Source organism: Mauremys reevesii, linkage group 2, assembly GCF_016161935.1.
Source record: "Mauremys reevesii isolate NIE-2019 linkage group 2, ASM1616193v1, whole genome shotgun sequence".
Lineage (NCBI taxonomy): Eukaryota > Metazoa > Chordata > Testudines > Geoemydidae > Mauremys > Mauremys reevesii.
The window spans coordinates 184,742,817-184,766,020 of NC_052624.1; the positions used below are offsets into that span (position 1 = coordinate 184,742,817).

Below are 23,204 nucleotides of genomic sequence, written 5' to 3' on the forward strand. Positions count from 1 at the left end.
GGGACATCAGGTGTCCCTTATTCCCTTGTGCAGGCACTCTGTGGGTCAGGGACAGGAGGCACTGAAGGTCTGCTACTCCTTGACTGCTGTGCTGATGATGGACAGGGAGGCATGTGAAATAATAATGCCTTTCCTGGACTTCCCTAAAGGCATCAACCAGGGGAGCTCAGCTAATGCAGAGAGGAAACAATGTTACTGTAGCAAGGGAGAAATTGGTTGGGAAGAAGCCTCGCCTCTGTCATAGCTCCTGTGTGCTGCTCCTGGGGTGACACATCACAAGTGCTGTCTCTTATTATGACCTACAGGCAACATTCAGTCTGGCTCTTTATTAAACACATATTGTCTACATTTTGCTTTAGAGTGTAGTTTGTCTTGTAAAAGGCACTAGAATACAGTGACACTTTATTGAAGTTCTCATTTCTCACGCTGTAGAACAACTTTAAGGACGCAATCAAAATAAAGCACACCCAAAGCTAGACTCAGCCTGTGCCTACTTCTGAATTACTCATTTTTGCTTTAGGGCTCAGGATGAAATACTCCATAATTTTTCAGGCAGAATTTCTGTTGTGATTAAGTCAAAATAAATGTAAATGAAACATGTTACTTCTACATCGTGTCTATGTGACAGATTTGAAATAATTACATAGAGTAAATAGGTGTCAAATGACAGTTTATTCTTGTTATCATTATAGTTTTGCCAAATGCAAATCACTCTGGGGAATCACTTCATTAGGGATAGGGAGACCATTAAGAGCAGCCAATATGCTTTCAACCATATTCTTCATCATGAGGCAATGAGAATTTGTAGTAGAACATCCAATGTGAGGAGTTATAGTAATGTTCTTTAATTTTAACAAAGAATGGTGCCTGGAGGTGGGGCAGAAAAAACAATAGAAAAAGTAGAGATGAGGTTCAGAGCTATTTTATTGGTTCATTTTATTATAAAGATCTGAGGGGAAACGAGTGTTAATAGGTATTTGAAATAATTGCTTGAGTCAAGCATATACATATTGGAATTAAAGCTTCTACATGCAGTTTTTATGCAGCACAATTCCCAAAGAAGTCAGTGTGAGTTTTATTTGTCTAAGGACTGCATGACTGGGCTCTAAGGGCTCTGTCCTGCTTAATATTTACACACCTGAGTAGTCCCATTGATTTCAGTGGGAATATATATACATAAAACGTAATGCAACTATTCTCATTCATATATTCACATACACGCACTTAGTTTAAGCTATGTGTACACACACACACACTCTTTTATATTTAACTTTTAACCATGTTTTACCTTGGCAGAGGTTCAGGGTATGTCACATCTAAAGCAGCAGCCTTAATAACCCCATTTTGAAATGCTTCCACCAATGCATCTTGATCAACCACTGAACCTGGGTTAGAACAACAATATTATTATTGCCATCCCCACTAAATCAAGAAAAACTTGCCTCTGTGCTATAATTTTAAAATGAAAATGGATTTCCAACTCTTTAAACATGAGTGCTGATGTTTAATGGCAAATTTACAAGCAAGGGTTTTATTATAAAATATTACTGATCTAGATTTTTAAAATGTGTATTGTATTGATGCTATAGTCAAAGTTTTGCCTGTTTGATGAATTTGGTGCCAGAATGCTAGGCAATCTACATGGGCTATAGTAGGGGTGGCCAACCTGAGCCTGAGAAGGAGCAAGAATTTAACAATGTACATTGCCAGAGAGCCACAGTAATACGTCAGCAGCCCCCCAACAGCTCCCCGCACCCTGCTCCTAGCCCTCCCACCCACCAGCAGCCCCGTTGATCAGCGCCTCCCCCTCCCTCCCCGCACCTCTCGATCAGCTGTTTTGTGGCATGCAGGAGGCTCTAGGGAGGAGAAGTGAGGGCATAGCAGGCTCAGGGGACGGGGCAGGAATGGGTGGAGCGGGGGCAGGGTCTGTGGTAGAGCCAGGGGTTGAGCACTGAGCACCCACTGGCACACTGGAAAGTTGGCGCCTGTAGCTCAAGCCCCAGATTTGGTGCCTATACAAGGAGCCACATACTTGGGGTGGCCAGTACAAAGGGGCAGCACTCCGTCCGCTATTGTGGCGGCATGTCCGGGTCTTCGGCGGGAATTCGGTGTCGGGGCCCTCAGTCCCTCCATTCCTCTTCGAGCTGCCGCTGAAGTGCCGCCGAAGAGTAAGAGAGGGAGTGAAAGACCCGCCGCCGAACTGCTGCCGAAGAATGGAGCGGAACAATTGAGCTGCCGCCAAAGTGCCGCAGATTGGCTTTTTTTTTTTTTTTGCTGCTTGGGGCAGCAGAAAACCTGGAGCCGGCCCTGGGCTCCGGAGCCATAGGTTGGCTACCCCAAGGCAATAGGCAATTTTTTTTTAAAACTTCCTGCCTTTAGAAGAGTAGGTTGTGAGGGGTCAACTTTTTTATGTTTGTGCAAAGGCAACAGGAGAGTTTAATCTCTGTTTAATCCTAAACTCACAGGAGACAATCTCCTGCTATTGTCCTCAGTTTAACAGAGCACTTGAGTACCTGCAGAACTTTAGACACTTGAGTTAATCCCACACCTATTCAGCAAAGCATTTACACATGTACTTAATTTTAAGCATGTGAGTGTCCATTGAAGTTTAATAGTTTAAAAGTTTAAGCACATTTTTAAAGTTATGCATGTGCTTAAGTGTTTTGCTGAATCAGGTCCACAGACATTTAGAATCTTGACAACCCTGCTATCACAGTTCCCACAGAAAATTTCAGTGTAGGCACTAGTATCAGGAGTTGATTTTTTTCCCAGAGACCCTTGCACTGAAGGTAAATTGCATTGTGGTTGGTAAGCAGTCATTCTGTACCCTACCTCTGCTGATTTTAATGAGAGTAGCAGTGGGTTTCATCAGTTCTAACTCCTTCTTTCCAAACAGTTTGTCTGTCTGAGGTGTCAGCTTCACAACCTGCATCACAAAATCTGACTGCTGGAGCAAGTCTTCTATCTTTTTACAATAAATGGCACCAACAGCCCGTTCCTCTTCCTTTTTTCTGAAGGAAAACAAAGTTCAACTGCTCTTGTAAGCAGAAAATATTGGAGGTTCAAATCTCTATTACAGAAATGGATTTCACCTTCTCACTCCCCTGCTGCCCCATCTGTGAGATTCAGTTGGCTAGTTACTTGTTTGCAGTTCAGTGTATGACCATGCAGGAGCCCTGTATTTGCAAGAGTATCTGCTTCCCAGGAAGAAGCATCAGGTACACCATGCAGAGATGATTACTTTGGCATCCACTGCAGAGTGGAATGTCAAGTCTGCAAGAGACTTCCTGCTAGCCTATTTAGGGAACAGCATTGCTGCCTGTTTTGGAGGAGACTGTTTACTTTCCTTCTTACATCAAGATGGAAATAGGGACAGCTGCCATTTAAATAACAGGAGGGAAAGAGGTTCAGGCATATAACACAGGAAACAGTGGCACAGAAAGAAGAACTGAGGGAAACCTATTGGAGGGCTCCTTAACGAGAAAGCTGGTGTCATGAAGCAGAACAATGCAGGCTCAAGTGCCAAAGGAGTCAGGGGAGCAAGAGCAGAGAGAACGAATATAAATGAGAGCAAATATTAAATATATTTATTGGACTGTTTTTCCTCCTATTGGGATGTTCTGTAACTAAACTCAGTTACAAATATCTCTTAAGGCTCCTTCTGCATTTGTCAATCAGTGGAATTTGTGCTTGATCCATAGCAAGTGATGCTGTTCTCAGACCATCAGTAGCTGGTCTGTCTGAGGTCCTATGGCCCAATCTTCTTGGTAAAGTTTCTCAGCTAGGACATATTTACTATATGTTTGTATAGGACCTAGCCCAATGAGGCCACAATATTAAAATGTAAAAGTAATGATGCTGATGATCATGCTTTCTGGTCCTAACATGGATTCCCTCCCAACCCACATGATTTTCACTTGCTTTCTGTGTCTGCAACATGGCAGCAGACATGATGAAAGGAGAGAAATTATTCTTTTATTATTCTTCTATTATTATAGTGTCGGTCCACAGAGAGCTGGCAGTTCACATGGTGCAACTCTCTTTATATTCAGCTGCTTCTAAGAGGTGAAGGAGCCATACTAGCTACTTCTGTTTGGGGCCACAGCTACATAATTGCTACAGGAATATTGTTTGATTGGACTATCTTTTATTTCCACTATCTATTAAGATGTGGTCCATACTATCAAAAGTTTGGAGGATGACTACTGATGTATAAGACCACCGGCATGGTAGGCAAATTTCTAATCCTTCCTCCACATTTTTAAACAAACCTCAGAACAGTTCTATGTATTTCATCATTTAAAAATAGAATAGCAATAATAAAAAAGGTACTTAAGAATAAGGCTGCAGGTATCACACCATTATGTCCTTATGCCGCATCCTGAAATTAAGACGAGCTGAATAAACTAATATGACACATTTGAGACAATGACAGCTACAAGTAATCTTTACAGGCAGTTACAAAATTGATTTTCTAACTGGGATCAGACATACTTTTACCTCTGGATCCTGTTGTGATAAAGAATTTTCATTTCAAAAGCTTTGGCTCTCTTGGCCACCATATACCCAATACTGCCCATTCCAATTATACCAAGAATAGCCACGGTGACTTCATCTCCCAGCCAGTCAGCAGCAAAATGCTCAGTGTTTGGGGAAACTGCAATCTGACAACCTGAAAAAAGAAAAATAGCACATGAGGAATGGAATGATGCCAGGCATTCAGATACCCATTTGTGATGGAGTCTGCTTACCCTGCACTAGCCCAGACAGGGTTAAGCCCATATTATTAACAGCGGAAGTCCTGCCTCCCCGGCAGGACTGAGCATGTTCCAGATGCTCTAGCAGTATAAAGGGAGGAAGGAGAAGGACCTGATGGGGAAGCGCCTGACTACACCAGGAATTAGAGCCCCCTTGGGCCCACCTGAACCCTGGTGACGGGAGCAGCCACTGGAGGTGACTGGCCCAGATAACCACAAAGAATCTGATGTCTCATGGGAGTCCCCAATGCAGACACTGGTAGGAAGTGACCCAGGGAGGGTGACAGAGTGGTACCTCCCACCTGGGAAACCTCAGTGTGCTTTTGTAGGACCTCCCTGTTGAGTCAGAGGCAAGTTGCTATGTGACTGTTAGGGCCCTGGGTTGGGGCTTGGTAGAGTTGGGTGGGCCTGGGCTCCCCTACTGGGGCTGCCACACCCCTTGGTGGGTGCCCTACCCCAATAGACCCTGGCTGCTAGGCCATGCTGCCCTGCACCTAAGGGCTGCTCCATAGATCCTGCTGCTAGGCCGTGCTGCCCTGCACCTAGGGGTGTAAACTGTCACACTGTCTCTTTCCTTTGGCTCACAAGTCAGCATGGCAATGGAGCGCCAATAATTACTTTTAATCAAACACATGATGGGTAATGTTGACATTGGCAACCAGAGCTCTTGATTTGATTTTTTTTGCTCATAGCAGTAAATGTCTCCTTTCACCCTCCCCTCTCCCCCCCCAACTCCCTTTGGGGGAGAGTGGGGAGTGAGATGAGACTCTTAACCTCAATTTTATTTCCATCACAAACCTGCTCTTGTCGTCTTTGGCTCTGGAAGCGGTAGAAATTGTCAGCTCTTCAACCAGTATCTGAGCTGTCCATCTTGGGGTGGCTAGTTATTAGGAGCTTGTCATAAACAGATAGTTAAGGGTTAAGGTCTCTTTTACCTGTAAAGGGTTAACAAGCTCAGTAACCTGATGAACACCTGACCAGAGGACCAATCAAGGGACAAGATAATTTCAAATCTCTGTGGAGGGAAGTCTTTGTCTGTGTTCTTTGTTTGGGTTGCCGTTCTCTCTTTGGATCTAAGAGAGGCCAGACATATCTCCAAGTTCTCTTGAAGTATTTTCTACTATCCAGTATAGTGAGTATTAGAAAGGCGGATTAGTCTTATAATTAATTTCTGGATTTGCAATTGTGTGTTTGCTGGAGAAATATCTTTATTTCTGTTTGCTGTTACTTTGATTATTCTGAGAAAGGAGGGAGGGAAAGCCTCTCCAGGTTTATAAGTCAGACCCTGTAACTTTTTTCATCCTGGTGTTACAGAGATAGTGTACTTTCTTTCTTTCTTTTAATAAAATCCTTTTCTTTTTAAAAACTGATTGATTTCTTCCCTTGGTTGGATTTTCAGGGGAAGGGGGGGGGGAAAGTGAATCCCTCTTTGTTTTGATTCAAGGAGTTTGGATCAAGGTATCTCTCCCAAGGACTAGGGGAGGGGGAAGAAGGTGGGGGGAATTGATTATTTCCCTTTGTGTTAAGATCCCAGGAAGTTGGGATCTGTGTTCCCCAGGGAAAGTTTGGGGGAACAGGGAGTGTACTAGACACTGGAATCTCTAGTTGGTGGCAGCTTTACCAGATCTAAACTAGGATTTAAGTTTAGAGGAGCCCATGCAGGTCCCCATCTTGTGGACGCTAAAGTTCAAAGTGGGGAATAAACCTATGACAGAGCTAATGGCACTAAGTCCCACCAACAGTGCCATAGCTGTGTCACCTACACTGTAGATTCTGGATAATGTAGCTGATGTGCTACAGGTTGCAGTACCATCACCAGGTGACTTTCAGTGGAGCCAGATCTACTCCAGCCCCAGGAGGCTGCAGGACACCTGGCTGCCATTGTGTCTCTGCACATACGTTGCAGGCAGAGAGACGAGGCACAGAAGTATGAATAAAGGTTTTTATGGGGCTAATTCACAGCCTCAAAAAGGCAAAGCACAGGGCTCCCTCTTGTTGGGCCTGGAAAAGGAGGGGCAGAGGGAACAAGTAGTATGGGGTGGTGGTTATGAGCTGGGGTCAGGGCCGGCTCCAGCTTTTTTGCTGCCCCAAGCAGTGAAGCAAAAAACAAAAAAGATTGTCAGCACTTTGGCAGCAGCTCAATCGCGCCGCTTCATTCCTCTGTGGCAATTTGGCAGCGGGTCCTTCTCTCCCTCACTTCCACTTCAGCAGCAGCTCAAAGAGGAAGAGGGACTGAGGGACCTGCCGCCAAATTACAGCCGAAGACCCAGACGTGCCACTCCTTTCCATTGGCTGCCCCAAGCACCTGCTTCCTTTGCTGGTGCCGGCCCTGGCTGGGGAAAGGGAGGGAAGCTCTAAAACTGGAGGCAGGGCCGGCTCCAGACCCCAGCGTGCCAAGCAGGTGCGTGGGGCGGCATTTTGCCAGCAGGGCGGCATTTGGCTCCGGCGGACCTTCCGCAGTCATGCCTGCGGGAGGTCCACCGGAGCCCCAGGACGAGCGGACCTGCCGCAGACATGACTGCGGAGGGTCCCCTCTTCCCGCAGCTCCACTTGAGCTCCCGCAGGCATGACTGCGGCGGGTGTGCTGGTCCTGCGGCTCGGACGGAGCTCCCGCAGGCATGCCTGCGGATGCTCCACCGGAGCCGCGGGACCACGGGACGGTCCGCAGGCACTTCTGCCCCGGCCGCGGGACCAGGGAAGGGCGGCGCGGTGCGCCGCCCTGCTTGGGGCGGCGGATTTTCTAGAGCCGCCCCTGACTAGAGGTATCTGGGGAGGCATATCTATTTACTGACATTTTTGTTTGGACATTATATGTGCCCTCTGGGCAAGCTAATGTTACCATGAGACCTTATTGTCACCTTTTCTCGTTCCTTGATTTTGTGTATTTATATTTTTAGCTATGCATCCACATACATTTTAACATAGCATATTTTGAAATGCTGATCCTGAAAAAAATTAAATGGTTACCTTCCGCTAGTCTCCTGGCAGACGCCAACATTAAAGCCATCCCCAGATCTGCAGTGGCATTGCAAACAGCAAAGGGAGTGTTGGCAACTTTCACTTCAAAGCTGGAGATCAGTTTCAAGTCCAAATGATCCACTCCTGCCCCAGAGGTTGCAATCACCTTTAAGTTAGGCAGACTATGGAGAAGCTCCTGGTTAGCAGCTGGTTTGCTCCATCACATATAAATAGCTTTGATCTTTTCACTAAGACGGTTTTTGTTTTCAAGAAATTCCTTCATGGTGATAAGGTTAAAATGTTTCTTCAGAAACTCTACATGATCCTCATATGCTCCGTATGTCCCTCCTATAGTGTTTATCAACACATAAGGCAGCTCTTGCTTTTTCATGCCCTACAAAAGGAAACAAAACCAAAGTGTTTCCCTGAGTAACATTTCTCCATCCCCACACATTTTAAACAACAGTTCAGCAGGGCTTTACTTCACTTGCCCTGTTACGGCAGAAAGAGACAGTAAACTCATGTCCAAAGTTTCCCTGTCTTATTTATTTTGAAAAACTGTTGCTGCACTATTCAGAGGATAGTCCAGTTTGGAAGCAATTGTTACTTTGGCAAGAATGCATTATTGTTATAGCATGGCATATGTGATGAATTGGATCACAGAAACCCCCTGGGAGCTGCCACCTGATGTGTCCAGACTACTTCTGCCCCTGCTTTCCTGCTCTGGCAGCTTAGGACGTCAGTGCCCTGCCTGGCTTGAGCCAGACTCGCTAGCCTGCTGCAAACCCAGACCCAGGTCTGAATCACTGTATAAAGCTTTCTAGGGCTTCTCACACACTGGTACCTAAACCCAAGGGATAAAATCCTGGCTCCATTTAAGTCAGTGGGAATTTTGCCGCTGATTTCAATGTGGTCAGGATTTCACTCATTATATATTTGCACTGATGTAATAAACAAATAAAACAGAGTAGAATACACTTTGAAGTAGTACATAGCTGAATTATTTAGATTGTGCATACATACTAAGACAATATAGGTTCAGAGCAGATTGAAAACAGGCCGAAGTAGTCTTTGATGCTATATGGTACGGAATACACTATAGAGTTTTTATGAAAGTATAGTAGCATGAAAAAAAAGAGCTTCTTTCTGTGTGATGTAAACCATGATCTGTACTGTAAGCAAAAAATCTGATGAATGAAAACCATTGGTCTAGCACAGGAGTTTGCTCCGATGTCCAATAGTAAAAATATACATTTTTAGCTAAGAGTATTTGTGACAAGATCCCCAGTGTACAAGCTGGAACTGGGGTACCACTGTGCTCCCTTAACTCTCTAGCCTGGGCTGTCTCTCCCAATGCTTTGCTAGTGACAAGCAGCAAACCCCTCCAGGTGCTGTTATCACTCAGCACAACAGCATGTGGAGCCACACACCCAGCTAAATTGCATGAATGCTCCCAGAGCCACTCATGAAATCACACAGAGGAAGGCCCAATAAATCTCTCCCAAACCCCCAACCTTGCACCTCAGACTATACCCTTTTGTCCTGGTCAGAAGCCTGACCAGTATAAGTTTATAACGCAGTCCGCCCCTCCCTCGATGTGGAGAAGACACACACAGGCCTTTCTAACCTGAATTGAGATTTCCCAAACACTTCAACCAAAGCACACAGTTTTAGGTAAAACATAAAACAGATTTATTAACTACAGATAGATTTTAAGTGGTAGGCATAAAAGGTCAGAGATTGTTACCAAAGAAAATAAAAGGTAAGAGCACAGTCTAAATCTTAAACCTTGTTACACTAGGCAGTATTTAAATCTAGAGTTTTCTCTCCCCACTGGATATTTCAGTTCTTAATACACAGGTTTCCCCTTTTAAGCCTGGGACCAGTCTCCTCAGTTGAAGTCTTTGTCTTCCCAGCATTTTGTTGCTTCCAGCATAGGTGGGGGAAGAGAAAAGCCCTAGCATGATGCCACTCTCCCCTATTTTATATCCTCAATCCGTGTGCCTGGAAGACACTGGCCCAGGCATGCCTGGTGAGCCTTGGTGAATCTCAGAGTTGAGCAGTCCCCATTGTGTGGTGCTTGTACAACTGTCATTGAATTGTAAATCCTTTTTTTTACTATTCCCCTGCTGGTCAATGGCCGGTGATGATCATTCAACACCCGCCCAAGTGTTGGTTACATCCTTTGTCATTGTTGCTGCAGAATTAGCATTAGAGGCTCTCAGATTTACAACACATCTCAGTAACAGCCATACAGCAAAATCTCATAACTTCATACACACTAATGATATACATATTTGGATAGAACAATGGATTTCAGCAGCTCATGATTTCTCATATGAACATGGCATTCATGTAAGAACACAGCATGCTTTATATGAAATATATCATAATTATCTGGGGTGAATATGGGGGTCCAGGGAGCTGCTTTGAGGTACAGAGTGCCAAAGTACTCAAAACAAGTTGTTGGAGTTTTTCTGTTTTTACAAAAGCTGGAATCCTATTGCCCAGATTTATCCGCCAGAGGCAGAGTGTCAGATCTTGTGGTGAAAGAACCAGAAGTATGCTACCCCCAGTTACACAGGCCTTAACCCAACATTTATTTATCTTTGTGTATATTCAGGAAGAGTGATATAAAGAGGGTTTAATTCTATTGGTGGTTCAGAGTTTTCTGTGTTTTCATAGAGGTTTCTTTATTTCCAAAGATTCTTTAGGTTAATTCTTAGTTTCTTATTTTGTCAGAGCAATTTAATAAAAATCTTATGCATATGTGGAAAAATCAGGATGGTAAATTTATGAGTACATTTGGTATTCCAAACATGGTGGAAATTTCATCTTGAAGAGGACTCTTCTTCCTGTTGCTGATAATTAGCCTGCCTGAGTAAGTCCTGGTTGAATGGATTAAGTGGTGATATGTAGTCTGGATGCATTTTTGAGGTTTGAAGGGACTTGAACTGTAAGATATTTTATTCATCCTGGAACTTATTTAAATGAAGACTTCTTGTGTGGCTCCCTTACACAGCAGGACATCAGAGGTTTCGGAGATCTTAATTTGTAACCAGATAGCCTACTACAGCGGTAGGCAACCTATGGCACGCGTTCCAAAGGTGGCACACAAGCTGATTTTCAGTGGCACTCACACTGCCTGGGTCCTGGCCACTGGTCCGGGGGACTCTGCATTTTAATTTAATTTTAAATGAAGCTTCTTAAACATTTAAAAACTCTTATTTATTTTACATACGACAATAGTTTAGTTATATATTATAGTCTTATAGAAAGAGACCTTCTAAAAACGTTAAAATGTATTACTGGAACGCGAAACCTTAAATTAGAGTGAATAAATAAAGACTCGGCACATCACTTCTGAAAGGTTGCCGACCCCTGGTTTACTATACTGTTGCAAGTGTCTAATAAAGCAAGTGCGGACTCGATGACTTGAGTACAAAAAAAGTCAGCAAATTGGCTGCATATAGCACAGGGGTCATATATATATAACTAAACCAGGGATTGGCAACCTTTGGCCTGCAGCCCGCCAGGCCGGGCCAGTTTGTTTACCTGCCGCATCCGCAGGTTCAGCCGATCGTGGCTCTCACTGACCGCAGTTCACTGCTCCAGGCCAATGAGGGCTGCAGGAAGTGGCAGCCAGCACATCCCTCGACCTGCGCTGCTTCCCGCAGCCCCCATTGGCCTGGAATGGTGAACACCGGCCACTGGGAGCCGCAATCGGCCAAACCTACAGACACGGCAGGTAAACAACCTGAACTAAACTATTGTTTTATGTAAAGTAAATAAGGTTTTTAAAAGGTTTAAGAAGCTTCATTTCAAATTAAATTAAAATGCAGAGCCCCCCAGACTGGTGGCCAGGACCCAGGCAGTGTGAGTGCCACTGAAAATCCGCTTGTGTGCTGCCTTCAGCACGCATGCCATAGGTTGCCTACCCAACATAGCACAACTTCTTCCTCTATCTTGCCAATCTGTATGCATTTAGTTTGTTTACTGCTTCTAAAAATCTTTGATATTCAATAACAAGAACAAACATCACTAGGGAGAGGAGATATCTCTAGCTATTGTCTATAAACGAGGCAGAAGGAGCTGATTTTTTGGGGCTCAGAGTTCTAATCAACATTTTGCCAAGGTCAAATTGATGTAATAACTAAAAAGAAGGCTGATCTATGAAAAGGCTTTTTATGTCTCCATAGATATTATATGGGTGAAGGTTTTGGTGACACTGAATAATGAATTAGATAAACAACTCTTCTGAGATTACTGGACAATCTGTAGATGAGCACGAAGCCTCTGTCTGTGTTAATTAATTGTGGACAATATTGAATTATGAGAGAGCTCTCTAATCCAAGCATGAGGGTATTGGCCAATATTTTCATATCTTTATTAAGTATGGCTATTGGTATGTAGAAGACATGTAATGGAGTGTCTTTTCCTGTTTTATGAGTAAGTATTATTTAGGCCTCAGCTAGAGCGGATTGGAGTTGTTTCTTCTTGCAAGCCTTTATAAAACATTTTCTTTAAGAGCTGACATATAAAATTCAGTGCTAAACCCATCAAAGCCAGCTGCATTTCCCCATTGAAAGGCCTTAATTGCCTCTCTCTTCTATGGAAATACTATTTCTTAAAGTCTCTGAGATTGGCATAATTTGGGAAATTTTATCTCGTGTAATATCAATTTAAAATGGCAATTGAAGTCTCCTGGAGTACATATTTTGATGGCTCTAAAATTTAGATAAGTTTGGATTTGAATAAACTTGTTTTTCCATATTAAAAAACCAGTGCAAAATGACAGACTAGGTGGGATTTCAACAGGGTCTGGCATATTCACCAGACTTGGAAGTAAGCTAATTAACATATTAGAAAATATTATGTGAGTGCCCTATTTAATCTCCCCCAGAGAACATTGTTAGAACTATAAGCACACCAACAATCAGCAGCAGTCAATGTTTTCATAGATCCATTTAGCCTGTGTCCAGCTGTGACAAATTACAAAGTGAACAATAAGATATGGAAACCATTTACAGTTGTATCTACATTTAGACAAGAGGATAGAACACTAGACTGGGACTGAGGGGATCGGCATTCTGTTCCTGGCTCTGCCATTGGGCAAGTCATTTCTCCTCTCTGTGCCTCAATTTCCCAATCTGTAAAATGGGAGTAATGATTCTGACCTCAATTGTGGAGTGTACTTTGTGATCTACTGATGAAAATGCGATATAAGAGCTATTATTTATTTGCAAACCAAAATCAAGGCTGAGGTTGAGGTTCAAGTCAAAGGTTTCACACATCTGTAGTAGCAAGTCTTCATTTCTGTAAGGAGAGTTGTAGAATAATGTTCTTTTATAGCTGTGTCCTTTAATATATCTCAGCTAGGGAAACACTTCATTGGGGATAGGGAGACCATTAAGAGCTGCCAGTATATTTGCAACTGCTTCCTCCGTTATCATGCGAGTGGTCTTGTCTGTTTTAATGCCAAGGTGAGGAGTTATAAGAATGTTCTTTAGTTTTAATAATGGATGATCTCTGCAAAAAAAAGGAACAAAAAAAAGCCAGGTGTGGTTAAGATAGCTACTGGCATTATCCTAATTAATAAAGGCCCTGCTTCAGCAAAGCCTTTAAGCATGTTCTTAAATGTATGAACTTGTTTAATCTCATTAATGTTAATGGTATGTAAGTGTCTGCTTAAGAGCTTTGTGAATCGAGTTCAGTTTGTTTTGGGTGCTAACTGAATGGGAATGTTTTAAGATTTTTATATCATTCCTTTGTGGAAGCGCAGAAACTGATTTTCTGCGATAGGCAGCAATCTGTGACACATTGGAGGGAAGGATTAATCCTATGTGATGCCATAGACTTCATCTACATGACTCAGATAATTGACATCCCTGCCCTTTAGTTTAGTGCTCTAAAAAAGTCATATGGGCCAATTCATTCCATGAGGTGTAGTTCTAGCAGCTTTATTTTTTTTAGAAGTTAAAGACCGAGAGACCCGCAAAACGTCAGTAAAATAAACAATGTTGTACTGAGGAGACAAGACGTACAGGGAAGTGGAGAAGTGAGGCTGCTGAAGGTAGTCTGAGCAGTGGTGGCTCATTCAGTGTCTACCCATCACCATAATTTCTACTGCCCTGGGACAGGTGTTTTCTCCCTTCAGGTAAAGAGTTTGGAACCACAGCTGGTGCTGCTTCATGCTGTGATTCTGTGGTAGGCATTGGCCAAAGGACTTAGCTTGGCACATGCACTGCCCTCCTGCTATTTACTGCCTTTGGTGTTTGAATTTACCAGACAACTCTGCATTCCGGCCTGTTCCCAATCATAGTGCATAACATGATAGAATGCTAAATTCAGACACAGAGAGCAGCCATCTGTGTCAATCTCCAACCTCTGCCAAATCCCCACCTGCTGTGCCTTTTTGAGTACTTATTTCTTGTTCTGTTATTTTAAATATTTTTTGATAAATACACACGGCTGTGTACCTGGGCAGTGGTTCAGGGTAAGTGACATCCAAAGCTGCAGCCTTGATAACGCCAGTCTGAAGAGCTTCCACCAGTGCCTCTTGGTCTACTACTGGACCTGGGTTGAAATAACAGTGTACTTTCTTAATGCCAGGTACAGAAAATGTCAGGATAAAGAGAAACAAAGTATAAAGGGAAAACTTCATTATTTGCTAATTTAGAAAGAGATTTTAATATTAAAAATTAAATACAAACAGATTTGCAGCTCAAACACAAGAACTCTTGTTTAAATGGTTAACACAATATTATTTAACATTTATATAATGTTTTTCTTCAGAGTTCTTTGGAAACATTAGCCAATCCTCCAAACATCCCAAGGAAGTGGGCAAATGTTATTAGTCATTTTACCCAAAACAAACAGTTAAAATTTTCAAAGTGTTAATTTGCTCTTACATTGGGAGACACGTAGAGAGACAGAATTTGAGGTATTAATTTTAAACAAAGCAGTGAAATAAGTTTACCATGTAAATGCAGAAGATGAGTGGTGTTATGGTTAAGAGTCATGGACCAGAGTCAGGAAATTCTAAATTCTGGTTACTACAGCAACTGTAACTCTATCCCCATGGCACATACATATATAACAGTTTGTTTTACTGTATATAGTTAACAGTCTATATACATCTATAGTATTACATTGCATAAATTTAAATACTGTAATATATTTCAGAAACTTCAATGTAAAAAGCTGCTAAGGTTTTTAGGTCAGAACACTGTCACCACATCATTTACAATACCCAAGTACTTAAAAGTAAGGAAATGAGTAGATAAGAACATAATAAATTGTATACTGCCCAGTTCATAACAATTGTATACATTAATCAACTCATATGCTTCACTGAGGACTACACACATGCCACATTTGCATATTTGAATCTAATGTGAATTATGGGGTGTAAAAGAGCATCTGACAACCTTTTTTTTTTAATTCATTTAAGGCACAATATTTTCAGTCACTTCAAAAACCAAAAACAGCCAAATGAAGTTTTATCAAACTTTTGAAAAAATTCTACCCTGGGAGAGGGTGGGAGGAGAGAGAGAGAGAGACATCTAGACAGCCATTACTTAAGGTCATCATAGTTTCAATCCTAGCAGCAGTGTCATGCACCATTCCAGTTAGTTCTTACAGCTTCCCTAGACAGCCACCACCCTCCCAGTTCCCGATATCTCTGCTCCTTCTCATTCCACAACACACACAAACCAAAAGTTTTTCATTTGAACCCAGTCATCCCCCCTGGAGATAGGGGCGGGGGGGAAGCCTCTAGGAATGTAAGCCCAAAGTTCAAACTCAGGCTCAAGCTTAACCCACCTTCTGTCTACACACAAATCAGGTTAACCTCTGGCTCTGATCCAGGGTCCCAGGACCCCATTGAGGTGGAAGGTCCAAGCCTGACTGAAGCTGTGATCTATGGGTCAAGCCCTATAGCTTTGCAGTATAGACGCAATCCCACTGGACTCGTGCTCTGGGAGTCTGCCAAACGTATCCCACAATCTCACAGGCTGACTTTCTTCATCCTCTGGACAGTCAAGTTTGGTGGACAGACAAGTTTTCCTACACTGCACCACGAACAAAGGGCTAGAGCAGCCACATTTTGGGAGGGTGCGAGAAAGTGTCGGATATGGGTGGTTGGACTTGGAACCATATAATGCAGCGTAGGCGCTGGAGCCCCAGGCTGAGCCCCAGAGTTCAACAATTCTTAACCTGGAGTTACCAATCAGTGTAAATTCTCAAGCCCTAAGTTAACAAACCCAGGTTCTACTAACTCGAGTTCTGCTAGGCCTGGGCTTACATTGCCGTGTAGACATACCCTCGAGAACCTGGGGGTCCTTGGTACACCAGTTATACTCCCCAGTGCAATTTGGTACTACACTCTGGAAGACAGGGGTTGCGCAATAGGACCATTACACTGTACCCTACCTCTGCTGATGTTAATGAGAGTAGCAGTGGGTTTCATCAACTCTAACTCCCTTTTCCCAATCAGTTTGTGTGTCTGCGGTGTCAGGCTCACGACCAGCATCACGAAGTCTGACTGCTGGAGCAAGTCTTCTATCTTTGTACAATAAATGGCACCAACAGCCTGTTCCTCTTCCTCAGTTCTGATGAGAAATAAGAATCACGTTGCATTAGAGGCAGTCTCGGTCATGGAAATGTTACATTTCTACCTTATATTACTCCCAATGGTACTTTACTTTCCTAGTTGTAGTTTGGGAACTATCTCCCCAGGATCACTGGTAACCAAACTAACCAGTGATGCGGTTTCAGCAGAGTGCACAGCCGCAAAGGGGGAATGGATTTGACAGCCATTTGTAGGCTTAATGGAAGGTGAAACTTGTGGCAAATCAGAGGTAAAGGAAGTCTGTCTCCTAGGTTTGTTTTCAGTGGCACATGTGCGTTGAGTGGTCCTGATCTCTTGAGCATCCTTCAATAAGGCTCTTTTTATGAAGGATGGAAGTGGCAAAAGTGTTCCTTGGGCAAGTAGGACTGTTCGGTGATGCTCCATGATTCAGATATAGAGATATTTTTAGTTTAAACTTTTTAAAATGCAGAACTATTATATGACTCAATCCTACTCTTAATAAACTTCCCAGTTGTAGTTTGGGAACTAAAGGATAGCTTTTCATAAGCACCTGTGAAAGTCAGGATCATGAGTCCCATTGACTTTCAGTGGGATTTGTGCTCCTAAATCCACTAGGTGCTTTTGGAAAAACTTCTTCTTACACTGGTGAGTGAAGATGAATGAAGAACTAAAGAGTCAGATAAAAATGTATGCTACAAAGAGACATTCTTGAGCAGGGACAAAACCCTGTAATTGCAGTGTCACGGTTGATCACGTGTTTTTTCTAACACACAGATTAAATTTTTCCTGCTGCCTAAGTCAACAACCAGAATGCAAATGAGATAGGAGTTGAACAAAACTCCACTTAAGTTTTCAGGATGTTTATCTGGGTCTTACCTAGCACAAACATATACTACTTGAATAGCTAGATACACATTTTACCCTTTGATAAAAATAAAATTTTAAAGGTACTTCAGAATAATAATTTTCACTTCTATTGCATCTTCCATCCAAGGATCCCAAATTGCTTTACAAACAAGAATTAAACTTCACAACAACCTGGGTAGGTAAATTGTGCTACCAATTTGGATTCTAAGTTAATGGTGACCTGCAGAGGAAATCAAAAAATGGGTCTGTGCCTTTTTTGGCTCTTTATGCTATATAAAAGAAGGCCTACAAGGTGGTTTCCCCCTCCCCACCCCCCTGGTCATTTTTTCTGTTTGGTTTTTTTACTTTAGAAGTATTAGGAATGTCACACATGGTCATCTCTGGTTTTGTTGAAAGACTCTGGCCTCATCTACACTGGGAGTTGTCTCAGTTACAAGTAATCTGTGGCCAGCTAATAGCAAAGCTGCACTGCAGCAAACTTCTACTAGTAGGCAGGCAAAACCACCATAAGGTGAAATTTGCACCAGTGCAGCTTACCCCAGTTTCAAATGCGGTAAAGCTGCAGTGGTGAAAATCATGGCTTATAGCAGCACTGCCATTATACCACAAGCACAGGAACAGCTATGCCAGCTGCTGGCCACTGATGACTGAAATTCCAGTGTAGACAAGACCTTAGAGGTCTCAAATGTATGTTGTGCATTCTCATCCTGTAGCTAAAGGGGCAAAAGTGCTGAATTTTAATGACAAAGACCTCCTTCCTCTCACGTGTTGCTCAGGCATTTGAGTTAAACAGTGTTACAAAGAAAGGGTGAAATCCCGACCCCACTGAAATCAATAGCAAAATTCTCACTGATGTCAATGGGACAAGGCTTTCACCAAAAGAGTTTTAAACAGGCTGACTAAAAATGTAATTACCTCTCAGTTATTCAGCTTTCTTTTTCTTGTAATGCCATAATCCTCCTACTTCTCCAGTCATCCATAGAATTTCAGGGAAATGAGATCAGAATTTCCAATTAAAAAAAATTAGCATAAAAAATTGGAAAAAAACGTTCAGGCCCCTGTTTTAATTCTGCTGGCCACCTCTGCAGCAAGCTACCAACAAAGCCAAGATTTAAAAAAATTTCTAAGTCCACATTTAGGTGTTTAAACATGGTTTTAGGAGCCTGATTTATGGCAATCAATCATTTTTGAAACTCTTGGCCTCTCCCCCTTACATCGCAATTCTTTGCTATAATCACAGGATCATCTGTTATCTCTAAAAGAAAATACTACAATTACACACTTCCTAGAAAAGGGTGGGGATGTTTTAAAAAAATTAACTACTGGTATATAATTATAAAGAAGTGAAAAATATATTCTGCTTTAATGGGGATCAAGTTTATTTTTACCTCCGGTTCCTGTTGTGATACAGAATTTTCATTTCAAAAGCTTTGGCCCTCAGTGCAATCTTATACCCAATTCTGCCCATTCCAATGATACCAAGAGTAGCCCCAGTGACTTCATCTCCCAGCCAGCCAGCAGCAAAACACTCAGTGTCTGGGGAAACTGCAATCTGACAGCCTAAAATGAAAAATACTGAATGAGAAATTGATTTGTTTCAAGATAGTGCAACAAAATGCTAGAATGTGGCCTTTAGGCATTACTACAACATAAATGTTAAATAATAATTAAGAATAGAAAGACACTGTTTTAATGGGCTTTGCTCTCTTTTCCCCCCTCCCCTTTCTCTCCCTCCCCTTCCCAGTATCTTATTTGAATCTTGAAAATATCAGCTTTCCCTGCTGTGCTGGGAACCTATACCCTGCCCTATTGATTCTCCAGTTAACACAGAAAGACTGTTGCCCCTTAGGAAGTCTCTCCCAGACTTTGACCTGCATATGCCCTTGCCAAAAAAGTAATACACAGACACGGTGACCTCCTCACACGACCCTCCATGTGACACCTCCACCCTGCCCCCAGGCTGGGGGCCCCACACTCTTCCCATCCTCTTTGGCACCCCCGTTTGTATATAGAAACATCAACATGCTTTAACTACTCACTTCCCCCAAAATATGCAATATTCAGTCTGTTTATATGGAATATGGGAGTTGGGTGAGGAGCCATTTCAGCATATGTATGACTTATTAAAAGACAAATGTTAAATAGAACTGTATCCTAAACTGCTCTATGGTATTGTACCCAAATATTGCATTTCAATGGAGGATTCAACTTCCTTTACAGGAACAGACTCCTGAAACTCTTACCGGTCCACAAAAGTGGTCCATAGTCAAGCAGATGATCAATCCCATTGAAGACAATGGGACTGATCAAATGATTAAGGGTTTACAGGATTAGGTTCCAAGTTTGTAATTGTTCTGGATGAAACTGACAATGCCTGAGCTGTCAGATCAGAAGGAGCTTCATTCGAATAAAGGTGGGCAGATGTGTGATAAGTCTTAGCTCCATTGCTAAGATGAGGAACGTATTTTTCAGTAAAGTTCTTGGCAGATTCCTGAGGCAGCTGGTTTTAGGCCGTCAGTGTCTGGCATTATAATCTTCACTTATAGTTCTCTCACCCACAAAACTGGAAAATGAGGCATTTGTTTTCTTTGTTTTGCTTCTCCAGTTCCAGTTAACAAAATTCATGTTAGACTAGTTTGGCTGCAAAGAAGAATTCTGTGTACGCTGGGGATAACACCTGATTCCTATCAGGCTGCAGAACTGGGCTGACATCAGAATCCAAACATCCTCTGGTCAGTGCAAGCAGAGGCATTCCTCTAATGATTTGGACTTGATGTGATGCAGTATGGATGTCATGGCTAATTTAGACCAATAGGGAGAAACAGAATAAAAAATATTGTTTAAACACCTTCCATCTCTCCCCCCCAGGACTCCTGACCAAGGTAACAGCACAATACATATGCTAACAAACTTAAACAAAGGCTTTGTTTAAGTTTGTTAGAATATTGTGATGGGGCAAGGCCAGATCACTACAGTAAAGTAGTGAGGAACAGGTATGTTAGCCCCAGGCTAAACAAATCCCTCGTACCATGGTAACAAAATGGCAGTTGCTCCAGGTTAATCAAGACACCTGGGGCCAGTTAAGATCCTTCTAGAAGGCAGTGGAGACAACTAGATTGATTGGGACACCTGAAGCGAATCAAGGGCTGACTGGAACTAGTTAAAAGCCTCCCAGTTAGGCAGTGAGGTGTGGGTGCCAGGAGTTATAGGAGGGTGTAGGAGGAATGAAGCAGTACAAAGTCATATTAGGTGCAAGGAAGGAGGCCCTGAGGTAACAGCAAAGAAGATATTGAGTGGGGGCTGCTGTGGGGAAGTGGCCCAGGGAATTGTACGTGTCCTGTTTCCAAAAAGTCAGCTACCATATCTGTTAATTTTAGGGTCCCTGGGCAGGAGCCTGGAGTAGAGAGTGGGCCTGGGTTCCCCTGTCCCCTCCCTGATTAATCACTGAGACTGGGAGATAACAGAGACTGTGCAAGGGAGGGTTGCTTCTCCTCACCCCCCTCATTGGCTTATGATAAAAATGGCTCAGTAAGCTGTGACCCTTGCCTCTAGAGAGAGAAGGGCTATGTGGAAGGTCACAGTGAGCCTCCGAGGCTAGCAAAATCTGCCAGGAAACGCAGGACCCATGGAGTCAAGGACAGAGCTTTGTCACAATATGTATTGTGCTGTTAAAGCCATTTGAATGAATGCCCTCCCTAGCTGTGTTCTGCTCCTTAAATGAGCACCCCATTCTACAGCTCTGGTCAGAATACTATAGTAGTAATACAGGGTTTGGTGTTATTAATGGAGAATAATATTGGATGTTAATTAAAACAACAACTTATGTTCACCTCTCCTGCTCTCCCTGGAAAGGAGACTTATTTTCTTTGAGAGCATTTGTCAGTAATTTACCTAAAGAATCCTAGATTATCAATTAACTCCTGATTCTGGTTATAGAGTAAACTAAAGTTATTTTTATTTGCAGAACACAGAAAATAATGACTCTCACACATGCTGCTTGCTAGCCTGCCAACAGGGCAAGAGGGTCTTCTTATTAAAATCTGCCTTCTCAGACATTCCCAACATTCCCAAATCCTAAACTGTGCATTCTGAAGCCTGTAGTGCAACTAGCCATCTGTAAAAATAAAATCTCAACTGCGCTAGACTCTCAGCTGACAGGTTTTGTGCAGCTCCATGTGATATAAAGGAGAACAAGTCACTGATCTCCCCCTCATGGTCTCCCTGCTCCCCATGCAGTGGAAGCAGGTCTCAGGGGTAGGAGCATGTCTCCCTGAAGCCCCTAAGAAACTGGTGGGAGGGTTTGGAAACAGAGGTGGCTAAAGGGATCCAGGTGAATGGGAGAGAGGGAGTTTAACCAGGAGAGATCCTGTTGTAGCTTGAAGGTTGCTGGGGAATGAGGGAGGAGTTGGTGGGGTAAACTGGAAAGGAAGCTCAGAGAGGACAAGACCTTGCAGCAGCTTCCCAAATTCTGCCCCTGATTCCATCAGCCTCCCCAGTTCTGCCCCTGTCCAGTCCAGACTCTTTTCTATGTGAATGTTAAACCAGCACTGCCTAGCCATGTTTTGGGCACAGGGCTATTAATTATTCTGAGCTCCTTCTGCAGGTGCTGAACAAAAATGTGGCAGGTTCACGTGATAACCATGGTAATATTTTTGTTTGTGTGATGAAATGGTGGATTTTTAAACCAAACATATTTATGGCCCTGGAGGAAGGTTTGCTATTATATGACAATAGTTTTAAAGGAGGTCAAAGTTAAAGGTTTAAAACTAATGGCCCAGATTTTCATAATTGATTAGTGATTTTTGCCTGCCTAACTTGAGACAGTTTAAAGGGGCTTGATTTTTTTCAGAGAGTGGTGAGCATGTGCTGTCTGTGTATATCAAGGCCTTTAAGATTTCTCATGTAGGGTTCCCAAAATCACTAGTAACTTTTAGTCAATAACACTATATTGCCACCACATCACGAAATAAATCCCTTACCACCAAACATTGGACAACTTAAAATATTGTCAAGTGTTGAAAATACATTGTGGGGAAAGGGCATGAAGTCTGTCTGTACTTTGTCTGGAGATGGAAATCCAGGTTCTAGTGTGAATAGTGAGCCCTGCCCATAGACTACAAATTGACACTGGGATCACTTAAAACAGAACCCGATGACATTTTCCTCAAAGATTTTTCAACCTAGTTTCAACTGGATAATGTGTTATAAACATAGACAATCTGCTAAACTAGCCCTCACTATTAAAGACAATGAGGTTTTAGTATTTTAAATGCTATTCTTCACCATCCAAATACATTTTCTGGGATTTAAACATTCACAGTTTATTACAATGGGAATAGTTCTAGGAAAATTCAAGTTAGCGTGAGAGATTTAAATGTTACCTTCCACCAGTCTTCTAGCAGATGCCAGCAGCAAAGCCATTCCAGTGTCTGCTGTGGAGCTGGAAACAGCATGTGGAGCATTAGCCATTTTCACTCCAAAGTTAGAGATTAGTTTCAGATCCAAATGATCCATTCCTGCACCTGAATTTGCAATCACCTTTAAGTCAGGCAGGCTCTCAAGGAGTTCCCGGTCAATGACTGGTTTGTTCCAACACAAATAAATAGCTTGTACCTTTTTGCTCCAATGTTTTTTGTTTTTGAGAAATTCCTTCATGGTGATAAGGTGAAAGTGTTTCTTCAAGAATTCCACATGAGCCTCCAGCACGCCGCATACACCGCCCACCTCATTAACCAAAAGCACAGGCAGCTCTCGCTGTTCCATGATTTGCAAGAGGAAAGAAAACAAATATTGCTAAATAATGTCAAAACATTTTCAAGAACCATTCAGCAGATCTGCATCTTTGCTTTCCCGAATCATGACAGCTACAGAAAGAGAACTTGTATACAAAATATTTGGATGGTAGGATAAACAAACCAGGTCGATTCAATGACTCTTTTTTTGAATAATCTATCAACTGTATCCAAAATGCAACATTCACAAAACTAAATCTGAACAAATTCTGTTCCTTCTGGGCTTTAGGCTGTCAC

The 23,204-nt window shown here is 42.6% G+C and overlaps 1 protein-coding gene and 1 pseudogene across 1 annotated transcript; both read right to left on the reverse strand.

The window, feature by feature from the left end:
- Window positions 1–686: 686 nt before the first annotated feature.
- LOC120397309 lies at window positions 687–8,112 on the reverse strand (annotated as a pseudogene).
- Window positions 8,113–11,657: 3,545 nt separating this feature from the next.
- Window positions 11,658–22,938, reverse strand: LOC120396804 (glyoxylate/hydroxypyruvate reductase B-like). The gene is made up of 5 exons (XM_039521927.1): window positions 22,557–22,938; window positions 18,564–18,735; window positions 16,149–16,327; window positions 14,195–14,291; window positions 11,658–13,244 (listed from the first exon to the last, which is right to left on the reverse strand). The coding sequence occupies exons 1-5, from the start codon at window positions 22,936–22,938 to the stop codon at window positions 13,091–13,093; spliced, it is 984 nt and encodes a 327-aa protein (XP_039377861.1). The 3' UTR covers window positions 11,658–13,090.
- Window positions 22,939–23,204: the final 266 nt, after the last annotated feature.

Excerpts from the sequence above, each read along its gene's own strand:
- LOC120396804 (XM_039521927.1), bottom strand. The coding sequence starts at position 22,938 with ATGGAACAGCGAGAGCTGCCTGTGCTTTTGGTTAATGAGGTGGGCGGT. Across the intron at positions 18,736-22,556 it reads TGCTAGAAGACTGGTGGAAG|GCTGTCAGATTGCAGTTTCC; the intron begins GTAACATTTAAA and ends TTTTCATTTTAG. Across the intron at positions 16,328-18,563 it reads TATCACAACAGGAACCGGAG|AACTGAGGAAGAGGAACAGG; the intron begins GTAAAAATAAAC and ends ATTTCTCATCAG.